The 13,076-nt window shown below is 39.4% G+C and overlaps 1 protein-coding gene across 1 annotated transcript; it reads right to left on the reverse strand.

Moving 5' to 3' along the window:
• Positions 1 to 10,962: 10,962 nt before the first annotated feature.
• Positions 10,963 to 12,772, reverse strand: CCL20 (C-C motif chemokine ligand 20). Its single transcript, XM_063339978.1, has 4 exons — positions 12,626 to 12,772; positions 12,266 to 12,380; positions 11,415 to 11,492; positions 10,963 to 11,116 (listed from the first exon to the last, which is right to left on the reverse strand). Exons 1-4 carry the CDS (start codon positions 12,705 to 12,707, stop codon positions 11,089 to 11,091), a joined length of 303 nt encoding a protein of 100 aa, XP_063196048.1. The 5' UTR covers positions 12,708 to 12,772; the 3' UTR covers positions 10,963 to 11,088.
• Positions 12,773 to 13,076: the final 304 nt, after the last annotated feature.

Here is a 13,076-nt window from a genome sequence, read left to right on the forward strand (position 1 = left end):
TCGGCCGCGCAGCTGAGGCCTCCTGTGCGTAGGCATATAATTATCCCCGCTGAATTTTATCATCCTTTCACTTAGTATTGCAAGGCTTCTCTGCAGTTTCCACAGTCGGCTCGTCTCGGCTACCCTGAATGCCGACAGCTGGAACGGCTCGCCCTGTATAATTCATGCAGAGCTGGCACGGTCTTCTGATCTATGGCGCAGAAAGGGAAGCAGCAGACCTTCAAAGGGCGGAGCGCACTAAAAAATTATAAAATTCGGAGTGCTAAAGAGCCAGGGGTAACGGCATAATAAATATATGAAAGCTACCTGAAAAGCACATAGTCACTTAATGACTAAGGCAAAGATTAAAAAGAAAAGAGAGAACCTAATCAGCTTATTTTTTTTTAAAAGAAACTCAGGACAGAGACACGAGTATGAAAATACTCTTTCATCAAAGAGAAGAAAGAATCTATATGAAAAGAGACGACCAACATGGAATCATTAAAAGATTAGTATTATTAATAGAACCCAAAATTTGAGTGGAGCTTTATGCAGAAATGACTGTAGAGCATCAACAGGGGGAAGCAGTGAACACATTTTCATTTAGCAAATCTCATAGCCCACACTGTTGACAATGGGTCAACAGAAGACAGTCCCAGTCAGTGTTTAACAAAACATGACTTTTCCGAAAACACCCATATGGCTCCCTGCAGCTTCACTTTGAAGACAGTCCTTTGGTTTTTGAAAGCCAGGAAGTAAAATACAATGGCCAATTCCAGATTTACTCTGGGACATGACTGGGGGACAAAGTGGTCTCTGGGTTTTTCATTCCTATTTGTTTGGTTTAATCTTTTGTCTTATTTGTACATGGAAAGTCTTGAGGCAGATAAGAAATACTTGTATTGGAAACAAAGAATCCGAACAGCTTTCCAACTGAATTGTCTTATGTGGAAAAATAGCTTTTTGAACAACCTCTAATCTTGGTGGTCTCCAATTTCTTAACAGCCTTTTGTATTCGTTTAACATAATGTGTATCCACCCAGGTTATAATTTCTGAATATAAACATTTTTCTGTTCTTTTAACTTAGGTGATGTTACCAATGAACATGGCATAGGCACTGCTTCCTACATTAACACCTTCTTTGTTCTTCATAAACACACATTCATGCAGCCTTTCTGGTGCCTTCAGTGTTACTTAATGCCAACTAGAAGTGCTACATTTAATTTTTTTAGTCAAATTTAAAAGCTTGATACTTCTCTAAAGCATAAATGAGTACCTGCAGTTCCAATATAACTTACATAGTAAACATCTCTTCAATTCTATACTTCAGGGTTGTATTTGCATCATTGAATCAATTATTGTGATATTCTTGAGCAATCATTTTTTCAATCATTTTGCATATCATATGCCAACAAGCTTTTTTTTGTGTTTGCTTTTCATGAGACACAGAAAGGGCAAGTGCAGACCAGTCTAAGCGGAGGAGAGGGAAATGGAACGGCTGCAGAGCTCCATGACGTCAGTACCCGATGGTTCGGCACGTTCTCTCCTCACTTTCTTGCTGTAAGTCTCCATCTGCACATGCACACCTCACAGCTTGTCATCAATAGCGACACTGGAAAATGATACGTCAAATCAGGCCTCAACTCTCGCCTCCTTTCCTTGCTTCTGTAGCAGAAGATTCAGGAGCAGTGGAGTCAGAAATAAATCCCTCTTAGCTCTGGGCCTGCTATCCAGACTGTCCTAAGGAGGCACTGGCATAATGACATTGTTTGCTCTGTTCCTATATAGTAACTGGAAAAAATTGGTGACCACCTGAACAGGGGACAAAGAGCTAACACCGTGCTGAGATGAAGTTTTCCCCAGAGTGCCACCCAGAACAGGCCTGTCTGCAAAATAAATATATTGTAACTAACAGTATGTCTTTCTGACAAAACAGAACCAGAGTTGTAGCACAGGTGGGATTACCCAAGGAGACTTTAGGCAACAAAGATAAAAGCTGTAGTGAGAGAGTGAAGGGAAGGACTTAAACACAGCTAATTCCTTGAGGACTCATCGAGCAGGTACCCTGATGATGCATCAGACTGAGCTGAAATCTATACCACTAAACCTTGACTGTTAAGCAGAAATTTAACTCTTTTTAAAGTTCAGTGAAATGGGCAACTAGTATATACTTTTAGAAGGAAAAATTTTAGGCTACTGGGGCAATATCATTGCCCTGATACTTTTCAGCATCCAAAGACTGCCCACAGCCTTTAAGCTATGAAAGGCTAACTTCAAAGAATCTGCATACACACCGTAGAAAGTTCAAAAATATCTACACTGGAAATAAAAATTAAATGCTGAGACATACAGCCAGGATCTCTAGCAATTTTTATCTCTGGATGAGATAATCAGGTTTTATGTACAGTATCAATGTTATCAGCCTGGAAAGATAACTTATACATCAGTTGTACCCTCTGCATTTTTCTTATGTCAGCAGTTTGCAGGAGTGGCAGAAAGTTAAGATACTATAAACCTCACTATCATTCAATATTCAAAAGCCTTTGAAAGGCTGCAATGTCGACTTATTTAGAGTGCTGGAGACAATTGTGTTGGACACTACAAAGCAAAATTAATACAGTTACAATGAAGAGCTTCCTTTTGAGAGCTCTGGGTTCTTCCTACCAACACAGGTCTGAAATCTCTCTTTTCTTGAGCCAAAGTACTGTCCTGAGAAGAATAACAAGAAGAAAGTGTTTCTGACTCAAACACACTCTTGCTTGCAGAGAAGAGTGGGGTTTAGGCTTCCTGATTTAAAGTTGTATCATGACCCACTTGTTCTGAAGTAGGTCAGTCTGTGGTATGCTGAACTAAATCAGAAAGGCCAGCCCAAGAGTAGTCTGAGCTAAGGGAAAGATGTAGAAAGCCACTTCCTATTTTCTGCTATGTTAGTAATGGGTGCAGCAAATTTTTACTAAGGGGAGATTTTGCATGTTGTCCTTTCTCGCATGCTGTCCTTTCTCATAATTGTCAGGTCTCTCAGTTGCAGAAGGACTGTGCTCAGATATTTCCTTGTTTCTGCTTGGTGAATTAAATGGTTTTTCAAGGTTGTTTGCTTCTGGTGTAGATAACCTGCTTCCTCTTGCCCAAACAGACACCGCTATGCACACACGCTTCTCTGTGCATTGTTAGAGCATCTTCTCACTTCTGCTCTGTTATTTCCAATACTAATCATGACACCACAGCCATCAAAAATGTTAAAACTATTTTACTTGTATAAAGAACATGATCTAGTGGGAGTTTGCTGTTTGCTAGGTAAGAGCTATTCTGGGAGAAAGAGCTGACAGTGTGTTACAGAACAAAGTGCTCTCTTTCCCAAAGATTGTTTTTCATCTTTGCATGGCTGTTTTCATCCATTTAAAGCTATCTTGAATAAAGAAAAAAAATTAGTAGTTGCTATTTGCCTAGAAATTGTGTCGTCTACAGGTTTCTGTTCACATGAATAGATGCAAGTGTTGTTTACCTACAGTGAGATAATAACAAGTACTGGAAAAGAACAGTAGTTCTCTTCTTTGCTCTTTTCTTCCATTTCTGACAGACTGCTTACATATCCCATGCAGCCAGGTAAATTCCATACATTTTTACATGTTTCAGTCAAATTTTCACTTAGCTGAAAAAAGGTTTTCCTTGCTGTCTGCTTTTTAAGGGAGCGCCTTTCCTCTTAACCTTGTCAAGCTGATGGGTAGACCTGATGACAACAAAAAAAAAAACTCAAAGCAAAAAAACACCAATAAAATTTATTTATCTTACCCTCTCTGAGAAGAACTCAGAAATGCCTTTAATCTTGCTTTCCATGGTCTAGACTGGAGGGGGCTGAATACCTTTTGGTTAGGGAGAGCTCTGTATCATCCAGTCAAGACGGCAAAGCTGACGGTATCGGGTAATTACGCAAGTATTCTGTGGTCACATTGTCTGAGCTGCAAGATGAAAGCCAGCGAGTTATCCGGATGCACCTAGTGAGGAAAATAGAGGAGCACTTCTACATATACCTAACACAAAATTGAGACAAACCACTTTGAGTCAGGAGAAAGCAGAAAGCTCCTGACGAATAACAGGATTTCTAGTAAGTCTACAGTAGAATTGGAAAACATAAGTAGTGAAAGCCACTTTGTTTTAGAAAACACAGCTTCCTTAAAGCGTATGCATCTCACCATTGTTTTTAATAATAATAAAAAAAGTCAAAATAACTCATTTGTGCTTCTATATTTCATTTTTATAATGACAAAATTCATTAAGCATTTCACATAAACCATCATGTTTTCTACATATCTATATGCCTTCACTAAGTGTGGTAGTACTATTGTGTTGCCTCCGTGTTTCTTGTATTCAAAGTTTCTTTACCATCATTTTGATGTACTTCATATGGATATGCAAAACAATATATGCGTGTATCATTCATTCATTGTAATTAGCATTAATACAGCACTACCCACTTTCAAAATTCATAAAATGTTTTGGCCTACTCTTGTGGCAATCTGGAGGATGCTATAGAGTGAGCAGCTCTTTGAGATTTGCAGTATCTCAGATATCTTTGGGATTTGCATTGTCTCTGAAAGATATTTTGACCATTTGTTCCTAGTAATAACAATATGAAACATTCAGATGCCCACTGGAACACATAATCCTAATTTTCAACCAGCTCTAGTAAATGTACATTTGAAAAAAGAAGTCACTGTAGTAAGACTTATAGCTAAAATATTATTTTTCAGATATGCATGACAAACTTTTACATGAGCATTTTGTTTTGTATTCCTTAAGTACAGCTATATATCAAAGCTTATTCATACATGAGGTACTGCCACATTTGAATGAACAGTAGAAGTCACCACACTGACCACTCTACAGCTCTGATTTATCTGCCACATTAAGCCTATCATTCTCAAATTCCCATTTGCCTGCTTTGGAAGTTTATAGTGTTCTCACTAGCTTTGTACCTGACCAATGATGCTGCAAGGATATTAAACTACTAGTTTAATCTTGACACCGTAATTGACAATTTCACTGAAAATTGGACCACTTACTTGAATCCGTTTCCACTGACACAACTCTAATTAGATGGCTTGACCGGTCAGTGCATAGCCCCTTGCTATCCTTCCAACCCAGGTCTGTAGCTTCTTACAGATTTGTAATATTTCTGTGCTTGGTACCTGATGATGCTATCGACTGTCACCTCAATATTTGTTATATGAATTCATGGTACAGAGTTTATCCCCTTGCAAGCCATGTTCCTTCAAGAACAATCTATGTTTTCATTAAATTTTATCATCCAGAAGACATAGGAGGAGTCTAGTACAATTTTGTTGTACTAGACCATCCTACGCGTAAATGTGTTGCCTTGGCTTATGGGCACATGGCCAGAAGAGAAGACAGTTACAATTTGCATCACAAATATAGCTATAGTTTGACACAGAAATAAGAAATACTTTTTGGTCTTTCGTACACTTTTGTACATGCCTTCACTAATCATGGTACCCCAATTGCACTAATTCAGTGTTCCTTCTTTCCTACGTTGCTTTATGCTGTAGGTGTCTATTGAATGGATCCTGTCATTCAGGCTTTCTCAGCAGGGAACCCAACTGCTGGGCCACACCATTCCTATTTCCAGAAGCTGGTTTTTCTCTCTCTCCCTCATTCTTACTGTAAGCGTGACTTTCCAAATGAGATATTCTTCACAGGCTGAGAAACCCCCCAACTAACAAAAAAGCATATCTGATACCTTATTACAACTATCTAGGTGTGTCTTCTCATTCACTGTGGCACAGGAAACAGTTAATGTTAGCCCTTAAGCAAGCTAAATCTCTGAAGCCGGTGGGCCATTACATCCATCTCCAGTAGTAAAGAAAAGAAGGAGAAAAACTATAAAACAAACAGATAGAAAGAACATATACACCTTCAGACTCAACTAGAACTGCAATTTTTTTCACTGAGAAAGTGGCTCAAGATCATAATTTCTGGTGACTGAAAGTAACGTTCACTGCAGGAAACACGACAATAACCTTCCCTTTAAATTTCACTACTACAGCTGCTACTCAAAAACATGAGTCCATTATCAAAACATTGTAACAACTGGCTTAGATGTGAAAAGCTGTTGAGATGTTCCTCTTCATCTTTTATTTTCCAAGGCTTTCTCCGTAACTTTGAGGGCTAGAGAAGCCTAGACTTTTAGGTAAAACAAGTTACTCCAGGAGGTGGAGTATTGTGAAAAATCTACTACACTGGAACGCATGGGATCCAATGGTCATATGAACAGATTTAACCAAGAGATTAGGTTTGTAAATTAATACATGTAGGAATTATTGATATATTTAATGAACCTTAGTGATTGCATCTGACACGTTCCTTGGACACCTCTCCAATAGTAAGAGTATTAACCATTGGGAAGGAACCAAATTTAATAGAACCTGAGATATGACTTCTATCCACAGAACAGATAACCATACAAAGTCAACTCCCACTTACATCAGTCACCTCTTCCGAGAGTAGGGTAGCTCTTTCCCCTTGGATTTTCATATCCCTTTGCTGGAACCGTTAGTCTAGGAAAATCTGCGGTGTGCAATCCTTCTTTTCCTCCCGTTTACATGTGCAGCTGTGTGGCCCTGATGGTAGGTAAAATCCCTCTAGTACAGGACATGCATGGTGAGTGTGCCCAGCACAATTCTGTATATGGACACTATATAGAGAATATCTGGTTTTTCAGGGGATCTCAACCCAGGCTATCGATTGTCTCCTTGATACAGAGGGTGTAAAAAAAAATAAAATTAATAGAGGTTTCAATTTAAAGTTAGAGAGTAGCAAAATTTCAGGAACACAGGAAAGTAGATGCAGATGCATACGAGTAAAATTGTTACTTTATTTTGGAGGTATGACTGAAGTCATATAAGCAAAACTATAGAAATACCATTGTAAATTTAATAATAACAATTAACAGTAGTATTTTAGTCTCTACTTTTCCTGTGACATATTTGCTTTTTAAGCATACAGTCTTCTGAATTTCATCTGATGCTTTATATTAAATATGTATTTGTGATTGCATAATCTTTGAATAATTCTATAAATTCAAGGAAGCTAAAAGACTATTAAACAAGTGCCTGGCTTTATTTACAGTAGTAGCTACGTAAGCAATACACTACGCTTAATATATAATAGCAGCCACAGCACAATATCAATTGTATATCGTATTTAGATGTTCTAATGCCAGCAACTCTTGGTGAGCTTTGACGGGAAGCTGTCTACAACTGATAATGCAGAAGGAACGAACAGCAATTTGAAAACCTTTAACAGAGTTCGGGATGCAACACTGGATGGTTAAGGCTGACACCTCCCAGAACAGAGCAACCACAAGATCATAGGAACATAGATTATAATTTTCCATTTCTGTACAGTCATACAACTATAATCACTTTGTAAACATAACACACACAATGCACTGGTTTTAGTCTGAAGATTAAAAACTTGTGATTCATATTTTGGCAATGGATGTTGCCTGTAGCCTGGTATTTGCACTAGGACTGCCAGGGCGTGACACAGCTGAGCTCAGTGTACAGAAGGCTTAATCAAGTGACAGTGTCACAAGCCTAAAGCCCTCCTTGGTTCACAAATTCCCCATTCTCTTCTCAACAAAATTACAGCTGAACGATACATCCAGTTCTTGAGTAGAGTTCAGCTACATGCGGGCTCGGTGGTACTGGTAATCAAAAACAACTGACCAATTATCAACACCCATATGACAGATCTAAAAGTGTCATTGTCACTAAGCACACCCAGTAATGCTTGGTTTTCACATATACTTGAAAACATGTATGCTGCAGGCTAAGGAGGGCCTTCGCCCATTTGTCTCTTGGATTTGCACATGCTTTACAACCCCTCTTGGTGCGGAAGGTGGAAAAACCAACAGCTGAGGAACAAAAAACAGTCTTCAACTGATAGTTAGGAGCTACTATCAACTGAACAGTAATTCAACAAATAACTTGTTAATATTTGCCCGGCAGATGAGATGTGGCAGGTTTTATATTTTAATAGCAAAATTAAATCAGCAGAAGGTTTGCTATTCCTTACAAAAATCACTGTCCGTGCAATGCTGTTATTTTTATTATCAACATCTCTCCTACCTTTCATTAACACCTGCTGATTTTTAAACATACAGTGTGCAGTGGCAGATAAAAATGCATTCTAAGAGCCATTCCTCATTGTATACCTTTTTCTATGTAGATAATTCCATAGGACTGTACACAGATATGAGAAAGTATAGTATTTAAACATATTTTCCCACTAGCCAAGAACAGATCCAAATCCAGAACTGGAACAGAACCAGATCCATGCATCAGGCAATACTAACCAATATTGGTCATGCTACTGAATTTGTTTAAACTGGTAACTTATACAATAGCATTTTTTTCCACAGACGACTACTGACAGCTCTCACACCTGTTATCCAAATGATATTCAAGCTCTAATAAAAAGCCTCATTGGCATTTTGGAAGAAAAAACAGTTTGTTTTTTTGAAAAATAATATATAAAGGGAAGGAAAAGGTCCCCAGATGACTGTCTAGCACTGCACGTTAAATTGTTGAACAAAATTATACATGCTGAATTAGGATCTCAGGGTCAAAGATATAAAAAAAAAAAAAAGAAACTTACCTACACAAATGCAAAACAGCCCCACCAAAGTAATCAAGATTAAGCTTTTCCTAGAAATGCTCATGATTTTACGAGCTGTCAGAACTTTTAACTGGCCTCTTAAGGTTACTTACTCACAAAAATGGGCCTCAAGTCCGATTATTTTGGAGAAACAGCACTCGCTTATAATACCTGCTTGTATCCTCGGGAATGTGTGGAGGGACATGCTATTTTTATGTGGAATTTCCTATCAGTAACATAACAACCTTATCAATCTATGCTATTAAGCATAGAAAAAAAAAATTCAAATTACTTTTTTTTCTTCCAGTGAGGTTTGTTATAAAAAAAGAAAAATATTAAATTAGAATGAAAGAGGAACAACAAAAAAAAAAAATCGCACAAGTCATAGCTCTGTGGATAAAGCATCCAGGTTTTTGTGGTGATGGAGCCATGGCTGACAAGAGGAAGGATGAGTTACAGAAGCAATACGAAACTTTTAACAGGCCCAAGCTGGGAGTGCAAAGAGCCACCCACAGAATTTTTCATATTGATCTTCACTTTCTTATTTTGCTCACTTGCTTTGAATTTGCCGGCTTGGACTCCATGTTTTTCTGCACTGAGTTTCTGCACTGAGTTTCTGCACCATAGCTGTGGTTCCTACCGTCTCCACCAATGCCTACGTATTCCCAGGGTTGGCTTGGGGAACCTCACCTTCTGATGTTTTTAACATGAATCCATTCATTGTGTCTATACCGTTTTGTTGGTGCCAGATTTAGCCTGCAAGCTCTTGGACCCCAAACAGGAGCCCAGACCACTGCTGGCTAGTATGAGGCAGAGCTCTGAAGTTTGGCCCAGAAGCTATGGGAATCCCCAGGGAACATGCTGGGTAATTACTCCTCCCTGGGAGGCCAATAGCTTCTTACATGATATCATTAATATCAGGAACATGGATTCCACCTCCTGGAAATTAAAACAAATTAATCCTGCTTCTTCAGAGCCTTACCCACAGAGAATTGCCAATTCCCAGATTTGCAGAGCCACAAGGAGATTGCTTAAGTTCTAGCAAGTTTTGAAACCAGAAGATAACCGCCTTACACTCATGAACATGATTTAGAAAACCCAACACCTCTCAGCTCCTCTCTCAAGGACACCAAAACTGCTTTACATTTAAGTTAAATTAAAAATAATGCTTCTATCTCTATGTCTAAAAGGTACCAAAACCCAAGATGTAGATTTATCTGCAAGACTCTGGTGCCAACAATGAGAGGACTACACTTGCACAGCCTACTTGGTCACATCCCTGAAGTGTGTGTGGGCCATATAATAGTACCTAAAAAGCTGAGCAGCCTTCCCCATTCAACCTGCACCCATGATCCTACAACTCCACGAGGTCCCATTACTTTTATCAGGCATCATTTGTACTTTAGTAGTGTCTGCAGACCTCCATCAACCAGATCCTGCATCAGGCAAATCTCGTTATGCTAGAAGTCATCATATACTATAGGAAATGCATAAAGGGGAGGAAAGCACTGCAAATTTCCCCTCTAGCGATAGCCCTTTAAGTTGAGAGCAAACTATGTTACCATAATCATAATCCTTCTCAGTGGATGAGCTAGAAGCTTGCCCTGTAACAATATGCGTAAGGTTTCTCCTGAACAAATAGAGAAACTGGTAAGAGAAATTCTCTCAAGTCTGATAAAGATGAAATTGAGCAAAGAAAAGGTCTTCATGTTAAGTAAGCAAAAGCTTCTTATATAGCTGCTGTCTGGGGGAGACAAAGGAATTATATCCTACGGAGTTCATAGCTACCCATACAGCAAGCAAAGTGAGCAAGGTGGAAAGTGGCTTTAAGAGGTGCGAATAATTGTTCAAGCTGGAGGCTCATAAGCAAAGGAGTTCATTTCAGGGGGAAGTCACCTTTTTCAACTAAAAAAATAAATACATAACACAGAGTGCAGATTTTAACATTTATTTTTTTTTAAAACTCCAATTTCCATTTCTTCTACAAGCAGACTTTGTTTAACAATAGTTCAAGATTATAATGCTAACTACAGTTAAAAGGAAACATTTTGGCACAAGACATTCCAAAGAAGTAACAAAAAAAGCAGAATAAATAACCCGTTTTACATATGCTGAACAACAACAAAAAAAAGAAATAAACTTAATAAAATTCACACTTTGTACAACAGCTTAAGGTAGTCCTTACTAAATAATACTCACATCATATTAGTAACATACGAGTATTAGTAAAAATAGAAACTTTAACAAAGTGCTTAATTCAAGCAAAACAGTGATGCAATATGAATCAACTCCAGAAGTCCGACGGTTCCAAAGAAGCCAGAGACAGTGGTGAGTAAGCACACAACAGTGTACAAGACGACAATCTCAACCAAGAGGTTGAACCCAGTGGTTCTTCAGCCACGTCCATGTTCAGTTCCCTGCTGGAAACCGTATCACATTGACATCCTCTTGAGCTTATGGCTGTTAAAAGAATGAGAGAACACACTTAAATAATGACCTCAGCCATAAGTCAATTATAAGGTTCTCTCTCCAAGATGTAGCGCCTCCTGAGAGAATAGCTCAGGTAGAAAAAGGGACACATGACATGACTGTCCCCATCAGACTCTAAAAAGGAGCAGCCTTCTCTGACAGGAGATGGAAAGACAAATGTGTTCAGCATTGCCACATCAGAAGTGGTATTCAGGGGATGTAAGAAATGGGCTTTCATACATGCTCTGTTTTCATCAGCCTAGTAGTAGTTAGATTTTTAAATGCCTACCTCAGGAAAAGAAGATGCTTCTTCACCCAGCCTTCCTTAGGATTTACACAGGCGTTCAGTCCACTGTAGGTGTGGAAACTGGAAAATAAATAATGATAAAGAGATCAGTAAATCATTAGAAATCCCTGCCAGTAAATACTATGAAGAGGCATTTGGTCAAAAACATGCAATTTAGTTACTCTATATAATAAACAATAGCAACCGCTTTTGTAAATGCCAGTTGGATATGGGATGCTCCACAAGCCCTCCAATACTGTATGAACAAAAAGAGATACCTAATGAAATTAAAACGTAATAGCTTCTTCAGTCTCAGGGATCATTTTTTGCACCATAAAGTTGTGTTCAATTTATTGGAACTATTGAGGCAAAGAGCTTTGCTGGATGCCAGAAATAATTTGTGAGACTAAGGAGAATAGTTGCTGTTAAGTTAAGGTGACAGATCAACATTTAAGAGGGCTAAAATCTCGTGGGGAAAAAAACTTCTGATCTCTATGAGTTAAGAGAACTCATCACTTATGTATCTGTTTACAGGTTTTGGCCAGGGAAGGCCCTGTGTCGGCTAGCGTGGCCCTCAGCTGGAGACAAAGCATGTCTTTGCACAGTGATTGCTAAGCAGTCAGATTTATTGTTTACATCGTATGGCTATCCTATGAGATAGTAGTCCCTATCAACTAGAGACGATGTATTTTGTTTACAGGTATTATATACCATCTATTCAGTTAATTTAATGTTTTGAAAAAGCAAGGAAAAAAATCATGCTTATAGTGTTCAAATTATTGCTTCTGCCCAAACAGTTATCTTAAGGTTAATACATGTCAGAAAAAACTAGTATCTTCTGAAAAGTAACTTACATGATCGCATGGATATCGCAGACTTCACTGGAGAGCTGTTCAGTATAACCCTTCAGCGCCCACCGAGGCAAACGGACTTTGGTGTAAGACAGGCAGCAATCCTGGTTGCTTTGTGCTGGAATGAAGGAAAATGACCAGGTAAATAAAACCCGTTTGGACCTCACTGCCGTGCTGCCTAGGGTACTCTCTGTTCAGCCCCCTGACTATCCAGCTCCAGAAGAGGAGGATTAGGCAGCATACTGTGCTGAAATAATTCCCTTCCACCTCTCCCTCGTCCTGCTGCCAGCCACGAGCATGCACACCCCAGCGTGGCAGGCACCGAGAACCGCTTCCTGGGGCCAGACACCCGAGCTCACTCACCATCAGAGGTGCCGCACAGGAGCAGCGCCAGGAGCCCCAACAGGGAAACCAGGACCAAGCTCTTGCTGCTAAAGCCAGCCATTTCCACTCCTTCCACTTCACAGCAGCGGTGCTCCTGGGAGTGCTGGGCTGCTGCCGGTTTGTCCTGCCAGCCTTGCTGCACCTCCACCTGCTTATAAAGGGGTGGCGGGAGCCATGGGAATTCACACGAGGGCGGGTTCCACTGTAATCAGCGGGTTTCCCCATGGCAAATTCCATCATGCCCGATGCGGCCCCAAGCACACCTTCCTGGTGCTATAACCAGAGATAACAGCGTGCTGGGGAAATTTTTTTTTTTTTCTTTAAGTAGGTTAGGAGATTCAGCCCAAAAGAAGAGGAAATAAAAGGCTGTGAGGTAATGGTTCTGTGGGTGAAGCATGTGTATTTTTAGGGGTAGGAGTGTGGGTTGTGA

Source organism: Chroicocephalus ridibundus, chromosome 6, assembly GCF_963924245.1.
Source record: "Chroicocephalus ridibundus chromosome 6, bChrRid1.1, whole genome shotgun sequence".
NCBI lineage: Eukaryota > Metazoa > Chordata > Aves > Charadriiformes > Laridae > Chroicocephalus > Chroicocephalus ridibundus.

Bases quoted from the DNA above. Each gene is read 5' to 3' on its own strand.
- CCL20 (XM_063339978.1), bottom strand. From the start codon at position 12,707: ATGGCTGGCTTTAGCAGCAAGAGCTTGGTCCTGGTTTCCCTGTTGGGG. The intron at 12,381-12,625 runs GTGAGTGAGCTC...CCTTCATTCCAG, and splicing joins CCTGTGCGGCACCTCTGATG to CACAAAGCAACCAGGATTGC. The intron at 11,493-12,265 runs GTAAGTTACTTT...TTTATTTTCCAG, and splicing joins TGCGATATCCATGCGATCAT to TTTCCACACCTACAGTGGAC.